Source organism: Pteropus medius, unplaced genomic scaffold (genome assembly GCF_902729225.1).
Source record: "Pteropus medius unplaced genomic scaffold, Ma_sr-lr_union100, whole genome shotgun sequence".
Taxonomy (NCBI): Eukaryota; Metazoa; Chordata; class Mammalia; order Chiroptera; family Pteropodidae; genus Pteropus; species Pteropus medius.
Window position 1 is genome coordinate 1,583,964 of NW_024352787.1, and position 20,161 is coordinate 1,604,124.

Here is a 20,161-nt window from a genome sequence, read left to right on the forward strand (position 1 = left end):
TCATAAGACAAACGAGTTGCCTTTTCATTGAAATCTCCCCGCGATCCTTGAAAACGAAGTTTAAATGTCACCTCCGCCTTTCTAATGGGCACAGGGCTGGGGGCGACCCTTCAAAGCGCCTGGGTGATAAACGACCCTTATTAAATATGGCCGGGACTTCTGGGAACGTCCCGCGCCGGGCTAGCGCGCAGAAGAGCGCCCCTCGCTGGAAGGCCCGCGAGCAACCGGATCCCCAGCTGCAACTGGGCGAGGCCCTGGAGGCCAAGGTCCCAGCCCAGGCCCAGGGGTCCGGGTGGGAGGTGGGAGCTGAGGGTGGGGAACCCGGGTGAGGGGGGCTAGTTGTAATACAACTTCTTATCTGCCGCCCCCATCATGCCAGTGTGCCCCCATCCCCAGAGACGGCGTGAAAGGTTGGTGAGTTTCCCCCTGACTTCTTTTTGTCCGTTGCCGAGTGGCGTCTGCAAGTCTGAGCTGCAAAGTTACTGATTTGCCGGCTGCATGTTAAGGCAGCCCATGTAAGTAATTTCTCCGGGCACCCCAGCAAAGGAGAACAAATCGCTGACAAAGGCGAGCGCTTTCGATTCAGCGGCGTCGTTAAGGCAACCCCAAAGTATTCCTCCTATAATAAGTTCCACTTCAAAGGGTTTCTCATTCAGCGGTGACTGCTTCGCACTTTTATTAAGTCCGGGCTTTTTCACTGGGAGGAATCATCTGTTTGGTTATTTTTCATCGTGTTTATTTTTCACCATTCACACAGTACTTGTATTAAATAAACAAAGAACAATCGCTCTGCAAATAAAAGTACTTAGGTGGGGAGAGAAGGAAGAGGAACTGGGGCTGTGGCGTTCCTGCCCCTCTCCCTCATCTTCTAACATCATCCACCCCCACCCCCACTCAGCTTTTTCTCATCTTCTCCTCATTCTTTCTCTCTCCTTTCTCTTGAGCTAGGAGATTCTATGGGGAAATCTTAACAAAAGTTGATGGAAACACACACACATATATTTATAGTGTTACATGTCACATATATAATATCGAAGCCATAATATTATATGTAAAATATATGTTTCTGAGGAGATGAAAATTGAGCTAACTTGGCATAAAAGTAAAGGTAGGTCACTGCAACTGTGTCTTAATAGAGTGTCTTGAAAGGCTGTGGACCCTCTGCCAGTGGCTTCCCTGGCCCTGCCCATTGCCATAGCAATACTGAAGCTGTGTGTGGATGTACCATAAAAGCAGTAGTTCGAATTTCAAAGAACATGCCTTTGAACTTCTCCCTGCCTGATTAGGCACTCACTCACGTTGTGTGTGAATGTGTGTGCTCTGGAGTGTTCATGCATGGGCGTGTGGGAGTATATAAGTTTCTGTTCCAGGAGAAGTGTGCTGACAATCCCAGCGTGATGGTTTCACTGTGAGTCTCCTTAGCCATCCCTCCAGTCCTGGAAGGGTGGGTTTCCCATGGCTATGTGTCTATTTTGGTAGACTAGGGGTGGATGGGCAAGCAGATAGTGAAATGTGACAGGCTGAAAGTATTAATAAGTGTCAGGATTGTTTTGTTTTTCTTGTGTTCAGCTTTCCTTTCCTCTGACTTAAGGTGATCACTTGAGACCCAGACTGGCTCCCTTTCTCTCTCCCCCAAGTTGTAGTTCCTAACCAAATAGGGATAAAAAATACGTCAGGCACGCATTTCTTGTCCCATTTCATAGAGTGATATATAAAGAAATGATAGATAGATAGATAGATAGATAGATAGATAGATAGACAGACAGACAGAATGGGATGAACTACTGTCTCAAAAAGTTTCCAGAAAATGCAAGATATAAATGACAAGACTGCAAACTATACAAATATGATGTCTGCCATAATTGGGCCTAGCTTTCAAGGATTTTGGGCCTCCTCTTTTCCTGTTCCCAATGCTACCCCTCTTGTGTGGCCATCTCCAACCCCTTAAAAAAATGTAATTCCCACCCTCAGGCTCTCTCAGTGCTTTATATTTTAGGAGCATTAGCTTTACCAAAGAACATCCTGAATGAGGAAGAAAATATACACAAACTACTAATAATTGTTGTTTAAAGATTCTCCTAGCCTGGAAAACAAAGGTAGATGATTTAAACAGTGTTTTCGAAAGCCACGAGGGCCACGTTTTGCCTAGGAAAGATGAAGTCTTTGATGATAGCCAACTTAGTGTCAATAAGTGGCTTTCTTTGAGACATATTCAGATGGGAACGTCTTGCTTGCCAATTGCCATAGAAATCTTAACACACCATGAAGATTGTCCAAGCGCCAAGCCTTCCGTTCTGGACTAAATTACTTTGAAGTGGCGCAGGACGAGCAGTGGTCAATTTTAACTCTATAGACTGGACAGAGAACGCTGGGAGTGGGAGATTGTGCGTTTTAAAGCAGAAAATAAGAAGGGGAAACTTGTTTTATACACTCTATACAAGGTTCTGCTCATTGTCAGATATCTTTTATCTTTTATATTTCCCATGAATGATTCATGTCTTGGTGGCTTTGTGTCACCCTTCTTTTCACAAGAAACTTCATTAGAGAGCTATAAGTTTTCCCATTGATTGGGGCCCTCATTGATGAGTGTTTTTCTCCTTCGTGTGCTGGTTATTGTTATCGGGCTTAAAACAACTCTTTGCAACCTGTTTCACCTTTACTACATTTAACAAACCTGACTTTTAAAAACCACTATAACCTTTTAGAGAACTCCTTATTGACATTACTACCAATTGTTTTTAACTATTTGCCTTTTATTAGTTTTGTATCAGTTAACATAAAAACAGGCAAATATTTAGCCTTATGTAGACAGGCAATTATATTAAGCCACTTGGATATCTTGTTGCTATGAAAGAAGCTAATTTCTCCTTAAACCTGCCCCAAAATGCTAACTTACTTATATCCACTCAACTTCCAAATAAACCACAATAAAATTGGACCCCCACCGCATCACCTGATGTAAGAGGTATTTGATGCCCACCACTCAACTTCAGATGTTTAACTCAATACTCATCTCAGCTCCTGATTTTGCTTTTGTCTGGAAGCCTCTAAATGTCCCTCCATCTTTTTCCACATTCCTTTTTACTCTTTTTAGAGGCTAGGCACCAAAAGAAATGCTACAATTCATTTTTCACTTATTAGGATCACTAAGGATATTAATTTTAACAAATGAATATGGTAGCTCCTAAGATTTATGCTAGTGTTACATGCAATCTGCAGGGCTTAATCTTCATAAACATATTTTATTTTCCGCATCAGATTATAAATTATACCAAACTGTAAACATTCTATCGCTTGGGGAGAGGCTAAGAAATGAAGAGGGCAAGGGAAGAGAACCTAATGTTCACTATGTCGGCAACTTATTGTTTCAAAAAGAATGGCAGAGATATGCCATTATGTAAAACATATGCAATACATAGGAAGAATACCTTTATTAAATTTTTTACTCCATAATCATTCTTGCTTTCTATTGAAGGTACACATTTTAAGTTTTTTATTTTAGGTGTATCAGGAACCAATAAATCTGTGGCAGGGTTAACCTATGCATGGCAAAATACATAAAATACATATTCCTTTGTTTCATAATAAATAAACCTGTAGAATAATAAAGAATAGTGCAAACTACCATTGAAAAAGTTGTATAAATAAAACAACTCATTACAAATCAGGAATATTTTTGTTCTAATAAGTTTACGACACATAAATTATCCCCCCAAAGTTCATACCTTATCTATTTGAAAGAGCTTCGAAAGTGAATATGAAGATCAAATAAACTTTTAAATGTAGAATTATTTTATATTCAAGTTTTATCGTCTTTTTCTTTATAAAGGAGGGTCTGCATGTTTCGTATTCACCATAATAATTTGAAGACAACATTGAAAGGCTCTCAAAGTGACAGCACCATGCACTGTACTAGTAATATAATATATCTATAAACTATATATAATTTCATCAACACAATGCAAAAAAGACATGCAGGAAGAGTCCTGGTTTTCACATTACGTTGTTCAAGTAAGCTTAAAAATATATTTTTCCATTTTCTCTTTTTTTTAAATAAACCATGGATCATAAACAACAATCTTTCACCAAAATGTATAATATAATTCTTTGGTGTGCTTTGAACTCTTCCAGGAAAAAAAAAAAAAGGATGATGTCTGAAAATAAATTAATTCAACTGTACAAATAATAGTGTTCACATACAAGTTATTAACAATGACAAGACTACATCAAACAACTCACAGCACACAAAACAAATTTCTACAAACCCCGGGGAGGGGGTGTTTTCAGGGTCTCTGAGGATAAATTAGTGCTCTTTAGTATATTTGTATGATGTTTATGATGGACTACATTTTGCACACTAGATGTGTTGTACCAACCAAAAATAAATTGACTAAGAGTTATTGTCCTAGGTCCTTGACCTTTTTCATCCTGGCTTGACAGCCCTGGCAAAGGTCACACATTCATCAATGTTTGGTGGTAACTATAAACCTTGTAAAAATTTTAATATGTATAGCAACTCCCTCCCCTCCTTTAATGTAAATCATACACTTCACACACTGTCATTTTCAAATGAGATAGAGTTCAGTGTGCTCAGTGCTCAGGTGGAAGAAAATGCATTAAAATGCACTTTCAAGCATCGAAAAATAAAGGCTTTTTAAAATGTTGATACAAGAGTATAAAAGAGGGATTGGCCTATTTTAAAAACAAGTTTTCCAAAAAAAAAAAAATAGGCATATTGCCAACATCACACTCCTTAGACTTGCCTGTTAATTTTGGCATCCCAAAGAACTTATGATCTAAAACAATCTCTTTACTACACAGGAAGTTTGGACACAGTAAGGAGGCAGCATCTTATATTTCAGATTTAAAAAAGAGGAAAAAGAAAGCACTTGAATTTCTTCTATTTTATAAAATATCATTTTCACAGTTGTCTATTGCAGCAGCTTTTTCTTCTATCCACTTGTGTTCGAGCAATCACAGTAGCATACTATATGGAGATCTATTAAGGTTGCTGCATCTTTTTTTAAATCATGTAAGCAAGGTACTGAAGAAATAATCCTGTATAAAAATACGGTGTTTGGGTGAGATCAGTTAATAAAAGAGTAGAAATGAAAAATTACAACTATTAGAACTTAAAAGGTTTTTACAAATATTTTTGGACACAGGTACAGTCCAAGATCTGTTGGCAATGCAGCAAGTGTGTGGTTTACAATCAAGAGGGCTTTTTGCAGAATTGAGGCCCAAAGAGGAGGCGAAGAGGCTCCAAAGAAGCCTGAGTTATGGTGTCAAAGGCATTTGCGAGGCACTCTAGGAAATGCAGAGGGCCTTGTTGCTGTGTTGAGTTGACTTAATGCTTTTTCTCTCCCCTTTAAGAAAGAAAAAAAGAAATAAATATATATATGTATATGTGTATGTGCGTGCGTGCGTGCATTGGCAGTGTGTATCTTGATTAATTAATCTCTCCATTCACTTTTCTTAGTACAATTTGCTCCCAGCTCTGTCCCCCTGCAACATATAAGTCCAGCTTGGTTGCTTTTTTCGTTTCGTTTTTTTTTTTGTTGTTGTTTTTTAAAGCTCCAAATATCTTAATTAAATTAATTAAATGTACAAACACCATAGGGTTTCATACTGAATAAATAGGGCTAATTAGACCCGGTGGCAAGTCTGAGTCATGGATTTGTTTCAGGCTCGGCATTGTCTCAGGTTAGGATATGGTCCAAGGATTTCCACTTATTATTTTACTTATTATTATTACTAATGAATTCTAATGTATCGTCCGCACAACTTCAGAGTTCCCATATATCTCTTCATCTTCAGACTCGGAAGTGGTTCCATTGCTGGAAGGTGTGTGGAGGTGGCTGGGGGCTCCACTGGCCTGGCAAACGTACCACTCATTGAGGTTGGTCACCTGAGGGGACAGAGTGCTAGAGCGACTCCTAGTTGGGTCCAGCACAGGGGACAAGGGGGCACCCACTGGAGTCCCCACTGATGAGTAACCAAGGGCTCCTGGAGAAGGTGGTGGGGACTTGCAGTGAATCTTCATGTGCTTCCTCAGGGAGCTCGGGTGAGTGTAGGATTTGTCACAGCCTCGAATCTTGCAGTAGTAGGGCTTGTCACTGGTGTGGACATGAGAATGTTTCTTTCTATCACTGCTGTTGGCAAACTTCCTGTCACAGCCATCAAATTCACATTTGAAAGGCTTTTCCCCTGCAACAAAACATAGGAAAGGTTAACAATTGCTTTTCAGAGACCTTTCACTTGAAAGAGAAATCTTGGAGCAAAAATGACGATGCATTTTCCCATTCTCTAGAAAACCAACTCCCAGACTAATTCCTATGTTCCAGGATGCAACAGAGAAGGAACACTTTAGGGATGGGTCTGGTGACTCCTGGCCTGGAGGCTCTCCTTGGACGTGAGCTTGTGAAAGGCTAGATGTCAGTCCCCACAGTACCATAGGGGTCAGGGGAAGAATGGCTAGACCGTGGTCCAGGATGTAACACTGAAAAACAACTAGGACCCGACTACCCGTGTCCTCACTCCCCTCAGGCTCTGTACATGAAAAAATACAGGCAGCTCCCCCTGTCAATGTAAATGCTGATAGAATGACACTTCCAATGCCACAGCTTAGGGCAAGAATATAAGAAAATGAGAAGAAAAATGAACACATACACTAAATTAAAAAGTAAACAGGGCGGTGCAGTAAAATTATAATGGCATTTTGTTTCATAGTGTTCCCCAAGATTTCACTTATGGAAAGGGGAAGAAAATAAAACAAAATCCTGTTCTCTTCAGAAATAAAAGCACCCATGAAACACACAATCCAACCACTAGATGTTTTACAAGCCTAGCTGGGCAGGGAATAGGCCATTGGCCTCTTCTTTCTACCAGCTTTCCTCACAACTTGCAGGGCAGTTAAGAGCCTTGTGGGACAGGGCCTTAACAAACATTAATAAACAACACAAGCCTCAGCCAGAACCTGGCATTTACCTGATGCCATAAGTAAACTTATTCTAACAGTCTTCTACATTGCTTAATAGTCAAAAAAAAGATGTACTTACTATTTACCAGAGTCTTTTGGATCATCATCCCTTTAAGCTACTCTAACCACCCCAGGAACACAGTAACTTTAAACACAAGGCCCCTACTCTTGGAAGTGGAAACACTCAGTAAGATTAGAAATTCAGCCACACTACACTTCGGTATTAAAAAGCAAAAAAGAAAGACAGTAAGTAACAGTATGAATTTTCCCTCTCACCTTAGTTATCTATGAACTTGATGTCCATAACTGAATAAGGCATCTCATACATATTACATATGAACATATACTACTGTATTAACATTTTCCTCATATTTAAATAATTTAAAAAATAAACATGGATTTCTTCACATTTCAGTAGCTACTCTGATGACACACAAAGTATGGCCTTTCCTTGGTTTTGGATAATTTATTAAAAAAAAAACAATAACAACTAGTTTAGTGTGTGTAATTTAAGGTGGTGAATTTTTAAATTATCTTCATACAAATATTTCAATATAGTTTTGTTATTAATTTCACCAATGATAACTGGTTCAATGCCAGAGTACGTTAACGCAGCTGAAAGCATTTCGATGCCTGGAATATAAATGACCCTACTTGAAATATTATTTAAAATTAAATTAGATATTTATTCAAATACACATCCTACATTGATCTATAAAGAGGAAGAACACAACATAACACAATAATTATCACGATTTAAAAAAATTCTCTGTAAATGAGCTGCAACAAAAAGTTAACTGATCTTTCATCAAAACATTATTTGTCCCGATTTCTGTATTCTACTTTAAATTAGAGATAATAATAATTTAATACAGCATTCTTTAAAAAAAATTATAATCAGCTTTTCTTCAGTATGGAGATTTAGGTAATTTTATTCACCCTATGCAAATGTGCAATGTTGTTTTTTTTTGGAATTCTCATGTTTCCATACAAGCTATTTATCCCGTACTGTGAAGAATAAACGGCTTGAACATTGCTGGCTCCACCACTGCATATGATAAAGAGAAGCAACACTGACTTAGTAAAGAAGAGATGAGGAGTGGAAAAAAAGGTAGAAAATTAGGAATAAAATAAGTAAGAAAAAAAGGGTGACAGAATTACCTATTTTATTCAGGGGGACTTAGAGGACAGTGAGCAAATTCTTCCTAACTAGAAAGGGTGAGACCCCATGTTTACATTTCAGATTCTAACATAGGGGTCAAGTCAGAATTTACTTACAGAGTTTTAGAGAGTAATGGGAACTACGTGTGGGTAACTCAGATCCTACCAGTTCCCTCTCCAGAGAGAACTTCAGTCCCGCCCTGAGAGGAAGGTTATAAACGGAATTGGGGGCACACATGGGTCAGGAAATGGGCCTTCGGGAGTGGCCAGGGAATTATTCCCTTTGATCAATCTGTTCCGGGATCCCAGATAACCCCCAAAAGAGAAAGCGGCCTCATACAAAGGTGAACCCGGTGGCAGTTTTTGGAGACAATGTTCAATGGCTAATCGGCCCAGGGACCGCTAAAAACACCTGACGCGGGTTTGAGTTATAAACGAGAGAGGAGCTCGCAGCCCTCCCGGAGAGACCCGGCGAGGCCCATGCAGTCACAGGAGCCGGGCGTTAATGTAACCATGCGCACGACGTGGAACCAGAGAACAAAACGGCCCGGGTCTCGCATGCCACCTCACGGCCAAGCACGCGCGCACGCCCCCTCCTGGGGGGCCGCGGTCTAGGGCTACGGGAGGCTCTCTGTCCCACAGAGGTCGGAGTGCTAGGACGAGGGTCAGTTTCCGCGCCATCAATTTCCAGTTCCTAGCTTTACCCGGCAAAAAGGGCCCTCGGCTCTGGGCAGCTTCCCGTCCGGCAAATGGAAGGTCCGCTCCCCCTCTGAGGCCTAGAAAGGAGGGAAGGGCCAGGCCGCAGGCTCTGCTTTTAGGTCTTCAGCTCTCGCGCCCTGCGCTTCCCCAGGCCCTCGCCCAGTCGGGAAGTACTGGGCACAGGGGGAAGCAACTGGTTTAGCTGGCCAGGGTTTTTATGAGAGTCTTGTGGGAAGTTTCCTCGGAAAAACATTTAAGCGGACGGATCCGATTAGAAAAGAACCAGACAGGCAAACGAAGCTCCCGGGAAAACGTGCTCCCGGCCCATTACTCGCTGGTCCACACGAGGCCAGTCTGGTGTCAGCCGACAGGAGCGTGGCCCGGAGCTCCAGCCTTGGGTTACTGGCTCCTCCTGCAGATCCCCCTAATGCCCTCGGCCCCCGCCGCTGGCCAGGCGTTGGGACGCACGCCCTGCGGCTGCCTCCTCGCCGCCGCAGCACCGATAAATCAGCCAAGTAATTACTGAAAGTAAACTACAGTTACCTAAGTGTCCTCTGAGGGGTAATATTGTCTTTCCTTATAAATCTCGACTGCGCTCGCGTTCATCAGCGCTTCCGCCCAATACGCCTGTCCGTTCAAAGGGAACACACGACCCACAGGCGCCATCCCACCACCCCACGTCGCAGCCGCCCTCGCCCGGGGCCACGGCACTCCCAAGGCAGGGCTTGGGATGGCTCCCCACGGCGCTGGGGACTTCCCCTAAATTCTACGGCGGGGGGAGACCCCCAAAGACCGCGCGCGGGAGGCTCTGCAGCTCACCCTGTTCTCCAACTAGAACCTTCTTTAAAAGGACAGAAACCGACTTCTCCAGCACCCTCTAGGGCATGTGATAAATATGTGTGATGGCGCTGTGTGACGGCGCGTGTGAGTATGGATGTGTATTAAGGTGTGTAGACGAGGTAGTGTGAGTGAGGGTGTATGTGTAAAGCGAGTGTGTCAGAGCATATGGGTGTCCTAGCTGGGAGGAAGGGGGTGGGGTGTTTGAGGGAATATGGGTGTGTGAAGTTTGCGTAGCGTGTGCACGTGAAAGTGTATGTAACAATGAGCGAGAGTGTGTGAGTAGGGGGGAGGTCGCCAGGGGCCCCTTTCCTTTAGTATTTGCACCCTACCCAGGAGAGAAGGGGCCCCTGCTCCTCCTGGAAGGGCCACGCCGAGCTGGGCCTGGCGGCCCCAATACCGCAGCAAATCCCAGGCGCCCCATGCACGTCCGCTTTTCCAAGCGTGGCGACCGCGCACGGGCTTGCCACGGGTGAGAAGGAAAGAGCCCCCAGGGCGGCTTCGGCTCCAGCACCCCTTTTTCCCATCGCCCACCCCAAGTTCCCGGGGCCGGACAGATAGGGGCTGCCGACCGTCCTGGGCTCCTTCCTGCTCCGGCTGCTGCTGCTTCTGCTCCGGGGCGGCGGCGGCTGCGGCTGGAGCGCGTTGCCGGTCCCGGCGGAGGGGCTGCGGGAGCGCTGGAGACTCCACCGTGTGGGAACCCAGCGCAGGGCCTGTGTGTGCTATCGAATTACTTATTCATAGAAAAAAAGGGGGGAGAGAAAAAAAAGAAGTCACATGTCCGGGTTATACGTATGCGAAGAGAAGCAGCAGAAGGAGGGAAAAATTAAGGCGAGCAGGAGGAAGAGGAGGAGGAAGAGAAGCAGCTGCGGAAGCGGCGGCGGCGCGGGCGGCGGCGGCGGCGGGGCTGGGGACAGACACCCACCTGTATGAGTGCGCTTGTGGATTTTGAGGTTCTCGGAGCGCGCGAAGACCTTGCCGCAGCCCGGGAAGGGGCAGGGAAAGGGCTTCTCGCCCGTGTGCACCCGGATGTGGTTGATAAGCTTGTATTTGGCCTTGAAGGGCTTGCCCTCGCGTGGACAGTCCTCCCAGAAGCAGATGTGGCTGCTTTGCTCGGGGCCGCCCACGTGCTCTACCGTGACGTGGTTCACCAGCTCGTGCATGGTACCGAAAGTTTTGGAGCAGGGCTTGGCGCCGCCGGCCGGGGGCGGTGGTGGTGGTGGCGGAGGCGGCGGTGGCGGCCCGGCCAGCTCCTCATGGTCGATCCACTTGCAGATGAGCTCCTGCTTGATTGGCTGCCGCATGTACCGCAGGAAGGCCCCGGCCGCCCCTGGGAGGTGGGGGTGGTGCTGGTGCGGGTGCTGCGCGGGCGCCGGCGGCGGCGGAGGCGCCGGGGGCGGTGCGTGGTGCTGCAGGTGGGGTCCCGGCCCGGCCGCCGCGGCGGCAGCCGCCGCCGCTGCCAGGTTCAGGTTTAAGTTCACTGCTCCGTAGCCATGCAGGGCGGCAGCTGCAGCGGCCGCCACCGCCCCGTAGTGAGCATCCCCGGAGCGCGGCGCAAAGGGCGGCTCCGCGCGGCCGTACAGCTCAGCCGCCGCGGCTGCCGCCGCGGCTGCCGCCAACCCTAGGCGCATCTGGCCGTTGAGCGGGTGCGGATGGCCGCCGGGGGCTCCCGGCGTGTCGTGCAGCGCGGGGAAGAGCGCCGGGCCCCCGCCGCCGCTGCCGTCCGGGCCGGCGTAGGTGCCGCTGGCCGAGATGAACATGCCAGCCGAGTGGGGAGGCGGGGCCGGGTGCTGAGGGGAGCCGGTGCTGGACCGCTGCTCCCCTCCGAGCGGGGTCCCGTGCATGGCCGCCGCGGGGGCCGTGGCGGAAAGGTCCCTCCGGAGGACGAAGTCCCTGCTGTGGCCTTTGCCGCTGCTGCCGCCGCCGCCACTGTTGGTGGTGGTGTAGCCCGAGAGGGCAGGAGGAGGAGGGGGAGGGGAAGGGGGTGAAGGGGAGGGAGGAAGAGGAGGGGCTGGGGGCGGGGGCGCGGAGGGCAGCGCGCTGCTGCTGCCCCCGCCGCCAGGATAGGTACCGGCTCCGGGGTGCGCGACCGAGGCTGCAACGCGGGCGGCTGCCGGCGGAGCCTCAAGCTTTGCCGGGAGCCCTTGGGAGGGAGGGTTGAGGCCGAGCGCGCTCGCCTGGGCCATGTGCTCGGGTCCGAGCGGAGTGATGGCCACGCCAGGGTCAGCGCCCAGGTCCGGAGGGCGGAGGTGCGCAGCTGTGGCGCGGTGTTGGGAGTGGGCGGGCGGGCTCGCCAGCGCCTGGAAGCCTGTCATATTCTGAAGAGGCCTGGCCTGAGCCGTTGCCAAATCTGCTAATCTCAGCGCTGGCGGGTTCCTCTTGCTCAAAGGGGGCTCCATCAGAGCTACACAATCAGACCCATAAGACCCTCACTGGGGGGACTTTTTTTTCCTCTGCCCGCCTCCAAAAACATGTATATATTAGGTACTCTTTAACTTCTTTGTCCCGGCCTCCTAACTCTGCTTATTCCTGTTCTCACTCTGTCCTCCAGCGATTGGCAGAGCGAACACCACATTTGAGCTGCACAGTGGGACCGAGATTTTTGGAAATGGCACGGGTAGGATTGGAGAGAGCTGCGTGATTGGCAGCAGCCGTGGCTGCCCGATTGGCTCCCTTTCAGGCCCTTGGCCCAGCAGGGATCCGCCCCGGTGTTCACCACCGCCTTCGCTTTCGCTTCGCGCCCCCTCCTCCCCTGGAACCCCGCGTCCCCGCCTCCCCGGGGATGCCCAAGTTGCACTTGCAGAAAGTTTGCACCCGGCGTGCGCGCGCAGCGCTCAGTGTTTCCCTGATGCTCCTTGCAGAGAGCGTGCGCCGGCACGCGGCCGAAGGGCGCGGGATAGCTAAGGGCTGGTGAACCTCCTGGGAAGTAAAAGGCGGGGGGAGGAGCCCCAACTTCAAAAACCACCTCTTCACCGCACGCAGAGTCCCTTCCAACATCCAAACTTTTTCTACTTCCTCCATTGGAAGAGCCCTGGGCTGTCCTCTGAAAGAGAAGGGTGAACAGATGTTCGCCCATCATCGTACTGGTAGAGATGACGCTAGAAACTTCTTATTTAAGAAGGACACCCAATCTGCCAAACGCTCACGTAGGGTTCACAGACAGAAGACGGAATGAGGATGGATATTAAAGTACTATTGGCTAAAAAAACAATTTGAGCGATTTGACTCTGCAAAACAAGTAAAGTCAAAATAAATCTTTCCCAAAAGGAACCGTTTTACCTCGACTTTTTAGCTCATGGAGTCCTTTTCAACATGCTCAAAGGAGTTGGCTCAAAGTGTAATCTCACTGCTCATCGGTTCTAGATCTGCCACTTCCAATTAGATCTACGGAGCGAGTGGGGTGGGAGCATTGGTCTGCGATTCTAACTTTTGCCTCTGGTAGATACAGTGGCAGGGCAGGCCAAACAGCATCTCTCCGGAGGAAAGCGGCTAACTATCCTTTAAGCAGAATTTCTCCTCCCGATCCAAAACGCACTCCACATGTATGCCTCAGTTTCTTCAAAAGGATGACAAATTAGAACAGATATAAGAAAATAATTATTTTAATATCAAGCAATGTCTTCGCTATTTATGAATAGAATAATTTTGTTATCATTTTCTAATAAACTGATCTAGCAGGAGAGATGTCTTACTTTAAAACCATAAAAACTGGCTTTTAAAAACAGCAGACCCCATATCTTTCCAGTGATTTGTATTCAGATAAGTTTATAAAGAGAAATAGGTTCCTGCATCACTTTTCAGGAGGGTAGAGAAATGGGGCATCCACCAAACTTTGCAGTTCTTACTGTCTGAAAGTGTCATATCAGCTTTTAAAAATAAAGTGTCTTAAAATTTTGTGATGTTTCAAGATGCCCAAATTTAAAGTTGGGGGTTTTAATTTCTATTTTGCTGACCTGCGAATAATTATTTGTTAAAAAGTGATAATGACTAAAATGTGATTTTTTTTTTCTTTTGGGATACCATAAAATATGTTAATTCCTTTTCGGACCAAGTAAAAATAAACTGCATAAAGCCATCATCTGGGAGATGGTCCTGGAAAGAGGTAAGAAATGTTTTCAAAAGGGCTGATTTGATAGCCCCATTTACATTGAAGTGAATAATGTTTAACAGGGAACTTCCCTGTGAACCTGGAGAAAGACATTTCTCTTATAAAACTGACAACCAAACCAAGAAAATACTACAATCAAATGGGGCTTTAAGTTTCAATGAAATTCAAATACTGGGAAATAAGAAAGGCATGAGTGCAAACACAACGAAAAAATTTTAACAAACAAGTGACAAAATTCACATCTGTATTTGAAGAGCTCAAGTCCTTTCACAATTTTCTTTTCAAAGACTTAAAACATCTCAAGTCAACCAGGCAAAGGTGGACCGAGAACTGAGCCATCTCTATGAATGGTTTATGGAGAAAGCAGCATATTTGGAATTGTCACCACCATCTTCATTTCCTCTCAGAACATCTCAAATGAGTTCCCTTTATTTGAATTCCTTGGCAATGAGTGGCAATACTTCCTTAACGGCTGCTTTGCATTCAATGCTGCAGGTTATAAGTAAAAACAAGACAAAAAGAATGAAGAAAGAAGAACATAAACACAATCTAGCCTCTAATATGGACCGTTGAGCATTTTTATTGTGCAATAAAATGGGTACCTCCACTCCTTTCAAAATAGCTTTTCTTCAAAATTATAACTGCTTTGTTTTATTGAATTGCTGAAATTTAGTGGTTTAATGAGTGAAGGCATGAAGGAAAGGCTGTAAAAATGTGAATAATGGTGCAGCAGAGCCGTGCGGAATCTGGAACCCGCCTCCTTGTACAACTCTTGTTAAACACAGCATGATATGTATCTGTCATCGATTTAATATGTCTTAATTCAAATATAGCTCCCTGATCAATTTCTTTTTATGGAAGCCTTGAAAAAAGGAAAAACTTTCTTAGGAAATAATAGAGATTTGGGTGGCAACTGGGAAGAGGGATATTTACAAAGTGCGTTTAATAAAATTTGCAAATTTATGACCAAACCCGGACCCTAAAAAGATAATTGACTCAGGTAAATCGACTTGAGATGCTAATTCTTAAAAGAAAGAACTGGGAGCAAAATTCAATCAACACCAATAAGGCGCCAATAAACCGCCTGCCAATTAAACTTGAGAATAGGCCTAGCTAGACGGTCATCAGGAAGGCTCGCAGTGGATTTCCGGGATTGCCTTTCTTTTTAAAAGAGCTTTTTATTTTGTAGACGCGGTTTTTGTTATTGTGATGACCCGCCTGACCCCAGGTGCACTGTTTCTTTTTCAAGCCATTTGGGAGCCAAATCAAAACCCGTTAACATGCGGAGTTTCTAAGGACCCAGTAACTGTGTCACACTTCCTAAGTAAACACCAACAATTTCCAGGGCACTGAAGAAAATAATACTAGTTAAAAAAACAAAACAAACAAAAAACAAAACAGGGACTATAGAAGTCGTTATGCCAGTTTTCCTTCTCTGGATTTAGCCCTATATTACCGCGATGGTGCAGGTCGTCAGAGCCGATCCTGAAAACTCATGCCCTTGTCTGCGCCTTTACAACGGAGGTGCTCGTGTAGGGGCAGCAACGTGGCAATGCATGGAAATGCCCTTTCTAGGGTCAACAGGTGCTCTTGGGGGAGCATCAATTTCCAGACTTCACCGTTGCACCCCAAATCCCAACCTCCTCCCAGTGCCAAACAAAGGCGTGAGGAAGCTGGGAGGTACAGTAAACGCCGAGCTGGCCCGAACTCGGCTGCCACACCGCTCTCAGCTGCGTTGAGGCGACAGGACCGTTCTCTGGAGATGCCCAGGCTGGCTCTAACGGCTTCCCGCTGCGTGGAGGGGGTCTGCGGCTTCCCGGTGCCCTCCGTTTGTCACTGAACAGAGCCAAGTTTCCTTGTGATGGGTGTGGGCAATTAATAAACTCTAAAGGAAGTGAATTGGACATTTCCTGGCTTTTGAGCCTTTGTTTGATTGTTTCTGCAGGCGGGGGGAGGGGGTAAGCCGGGGACAGTGAGGTAGACAAGAAAGGAGCTGGGGGACCCACCCAGCTGCCTTTTATTGCCCTTGCAACTGTTTTACAGCTCACCGGTCCTGGGTGGTTTTCGCGAGGGCGGCCTCCTTGCAGAAGGTGTGGGTGCTCAGCGTATTTAGAGCGCCTAGTGCCATTTGGGCCACGTCAGAGGCGGGTTCAAGGGCGAACACGGTGCCCCGAGTTACCCAAGAGATCCAAAGACTTGAAGCTTAGCCGAAGGGTGCCAGTGTGTGCTGAACTAAGAGGGGGAGGGTTGTTAGCAGACACTGAAAAAAGGGGGATACACTCGAGAACTCTCTAAAGCAGAGGTGAGGTGAGCAAAGGGTCCCGCAAAGCTGCATTTTATTTGAGTTTTGTCTCAGCCAGAAGTGATGAGGACTTTGGGTTCTAGGGCTTCCCAAATCGGACTCGCCAGGAGTCTAGGCAGTAAGGTTCCAAGCTGCCTGCCCCGCCTGCGCTCTCCAGGGACAAGATCTCCGCTCTCACCACTAGCGTTCTAAGCCCGTGGGAGCCTCCACCCGGCCCAGGGGCCCTGAGTGCTCTGAAGCGCCGCAGCCCTCTGAGCGCCTCTATGAGTATTGCCTCTCTTCCTTTTCTCTGAGTTCGAGCTGAATCTTCAGGCTTCACTGATACGTGTGGGGCTAAGAGTAACCAAAAATGTGCTTTTACTAAAATTTACGATCCCTGTGCCATGTACATGGACTTAATGAGGTTTTTTGTTTGTTTGTTTGTTTGTTTAAGCAGAAGATTGAGACCGTGTGGCCATGACTGAAACTTTGGATTCTTTGGGTTTGGGGTTTGTTTTGGATAGCCAAGAACTGGATGTGTCCACCTGTTTTTAGTGGTTAAAAACCTTTGAGAATTTTTGGGTCTCTTTACTCTCCCATTACTATAAAATAAGCAGAATAAAATTGGCCGGTCATCAAATATTCTCATTTGGTTATCAATCACATTTACTCTCAGAGATGGGGGTATTTGGAGACTGGCCTTTGACCCACATTTGATCATTAGGGTTGGTAATTTCTTGAGAAATGCCTAATCATCGTGTTCTAAAATATGCTAATAAGGTCAAAACAGGAACCACAAAACTCCCTTGTACGTTCATGGTTCATATAACCACCCAACATTATTTTTATTGGCTCCAGGATGTGTTCTTTTCCCCTTCTTTATCCTGTAGGATGTTTTTTGGATGGGGAATAAAGGAGGAGCAGAGGTGGTACGGTGGATTTTTTTTAATCTCAAATTTTGTGAGTAGTTGTCTCTCACTTCACACCCCTTCCAATGTCTATACTTCAATATTTGAAGAAGCTGTTGAGATAAATCAAATAATGACACATTGACGGATTTACTTGTGTAAGCAATATGGTTGACATATGGCATTGTTATTTATGAATGACAGCATAAATTGTATTACAAAGTGTATTGCAATAATACTGCAGTTTATTAGAAAGATGCTTTCCTGTCACTGGTATTCAACTTCCCTGAATATAGTTTGCCCGAAAACCCCAAAAATAGCAGTCCTCAAAATAATTAAACACATTCATGTAAGCTAATGTATCCTGTTTTTTTGGTTTGTTTTTGTTTTGTTCTGCAGCAGTAGAAACACTCCCATCAGGAAAGAGGAGACAAAGTAAGGACAATTAGTTTTCTTCCTTTTGCAAAACCACACTGTCACATGGAAACACTGGCATCTATTTTTTTTTTCTGAGTCCCTAATGACAAATACACAAACGTTTGCATCCCTATCACTAACCGGCTGGTGAGCATATATTTTATATAGAGACTTTTTATAAGCCCAGTTACAGAACAGTAAATTTTAACTGTAGGAAAAGTTTTTAGCAGACAGGAGAAGGCCTTACCCTATGATACTTCCCCACCTCCATTCAACCTCCCCCTTCTTAAAAATGGCATTTAAAGGTTACAACATTGGCCAAGATTTTTCACGATTTCCCCTTCTTTTATATTACAGATTTCCCCCTTCTTTTACATTACACTTCTCTAAAGCTCTGACAAAGAACTTTTGTTTTAGGTAGGTTTTACGGAGGGGGCTCCCCCACCACACATGTGGTCCTCCATGGGTCAGGGGTCACCTAGCCCAGGAGTGGCTGAGAGGGCTGAATCAAAGGTGACCTGCAACTTAATATCCTGTTGATGATCTTGTTGAATTTATGAGTCTGTGATACAGAGGATGGTGCTGAAATCCTGTGAAATCCTTTTTTTTTTTTTTGGTCTGGAGTATACAGACAGCTGATTCCACATTTGTTTCTCTCATCTCTTCCCCCCCTACTCATCCCTTTCATTTAGAGGGAAATGAAAAGTTTGAATGGTATAGCCACCGAGTGTTTCTGCTTTCCAATTTAAAGGTTGGTTTTGTTTGCTTGATTGTTTTTAGCTTCTCCTGGAAGATATCCCTATGGGTGTGTGAATGTGTTGTGTGTATATATACATTGTTTTTTTTTATGTGTATATACACACAAAATACTCATCATAATACAAAAGAACTCAGTCAACCATTCACAGAGGCCCACAAACACAACAAGGTGCTCAGTGAATGAGTGCCTGGGTGTTTGATGGGATTTTCTGTATTTTGAAGACAATCCTAATTCTCTGTCGCACTGCCATTCCCTCCACTTGGGAAAAGGACGCCAGCCCGGGCGCCCAGGAACCCGCCATGCAGGGACATCCACATTCAGAAAAACAAAACAAAACAAACAAACAAACAAACAAAAACAGTCTCGCCAGCCTGGCACAAGCTCCATAAAAGCTCCAATGAACAATTTTGGAAAACTTACAGAGGGGACATATTTGCCGGATGAAGACAGTTGTGGGTCCCGCGGATCTGACACTGCCACAGCGGGCCCTTCCAGAAACCTGTTGAAAAACTGAATTCATTCACATGGTGCAGAGCGGAGCTTGGCCGCTTTTTTTCCTTCGGTCAGGGAAACCAAATCTACATTTGAGGCAATGACTTTGAAAGCCTTTGCAGGTTCCCCACCCCACCCCTTTAGCTTTCTTGCTCGAGCGCTCTCTATTCCCTTTCCTTCCAAAAAAAAAAAAACCTGAGGAAAAGGGGCTTTGCGGTTTGTAGAGAAATAAAGCACTTTTAAGAGGGGACGGCGACGTGACTTTGAACTTGGCTCAGCTCCTCTGTGTCCTGCAGAGAGAGGAGAACTGGAGCCGGGAAAGAATAGCCAGGAGGGCCCAGCCTGCGGGGTCTCTCGCGGGAATTAAGGCGTCTGCCTCACCATCCGGCCGCGTGCGGGCCCCGGGATCCAGAGCGAACGAGCACCCAGCCGTGCCAATCCGAAACGCGGGCGCTGCAAAAGAGGAATCAAAGCGAAAGGAGAGAATGGTGCACGGAGAGGGACAGAGGAGTGAGGAGGGGGCGAGAAAGTGGGAAAGGAGGAAAATTTGAAATCTGATGGTTTGAAAGAAGGAAGGGAAGGGAGATTTTGGATGTGCAAAACTGCTATTCTCACTACCAAACTCTAATAAAATAATTTCTTTTGGAAATACTTTTTGAGTAAGCTTTTTCAATTATTCTCAATATCGTTGATGATGAATAAAGTAAACAAGTGTGAAAGGCTGTGTGCACGGGCGATTTTTTTAATTCAAGTAGCAGGGCAGCCTTTTCGACTGGAGATTTTCCTTTTTTTCCTCTCAGGTCCGTGTCTGCTTAGGGGGTCAGTTTGGCATTTGCCTTCCCCCACTCCCTTTTATACAAAGAGAGGTGTGTGGAAAAGAGGAACATTTCCGCCTTTCAGAGAAGGCGAGAATCTCCAGCTTCCAGGCAAACTCCTGGGCTTTCGGACAAGATGCCCTAGCTTTCATTCCTATTCCTCATCCCATAGTGAAGAGGGGGTGGTGCATAGATTGTGGGGACAGCGGGAGGGCACAGGGCCCCTTATGCAGGGGGCAGCGGCTAGGTTCCACCTTCAGACATCCGTTTAAGCCAAGAGAGGCTGCGTGTGCTGGTGCCAGAGCCCATGCTCTGCAAGCTAAAGTTGTCTTCCAACGTTTTTGTCAATTTAATTTCAATATGAAATTTTGAATGCATGTTGATTATTTTCTATTACTTGAATTTTATTTCAACTCTCCGAAATTTGTAAATTAAAGCAGTTCTCCACGCGAGATAGGTGAAGCAAGGCTCTGGCCTCGGGCCTTCCATTCACACCTTCGTAGTCCCTGGGCCCGCAGTTCCCTCTCTGGTTACCTCCGGATCATAAGCTTTCCGTGGCAAGACAGGAAATGTCCGCAGCGGCCAACCAGGGGCGGGGATGGGGGGACCGGAGCCCCAGAACCAAAAGCCAGGCCCCGTGCCGCACAGGGAGCAGCTGTAGTGGGGACGTTCCCACTCCTGGAGGAGTGATAAATACGTTCTAG

The 20,161-nt window shown here is 46.0% G+C and overlaps 1 protein-coding gene across 1 annotated transcript; it reads right to left on the reverse strand.

The window, feature by feature from the left end:
* Positions 1-3,331: 3,331 nt before the first annotated feature.
* Positions 3,332-12,383, reverse strand: ZIC5 (Zic family zinc finger 5). Its single transcript, XM_039849262.1, has 2 exons — positions 10,602-12,383; positions 3,332-6,207 (listed from the first exon to the last, which is right to left on the reverse strand). Exons 1-2 carry the CDS (start codon positions 12,073-12,075, stop codon positions 5,765-5,767), a joined length of 1,917 nt encoding a protein of 638 aa, XP_039705196.1. The 5' UTR covers positions 12,076-12,383; the 3' UTR covers positions 3,332-5,764.
* Between the last annotated feature and the right edge of the window lie 7,778 nt (positions 12,384-20,161).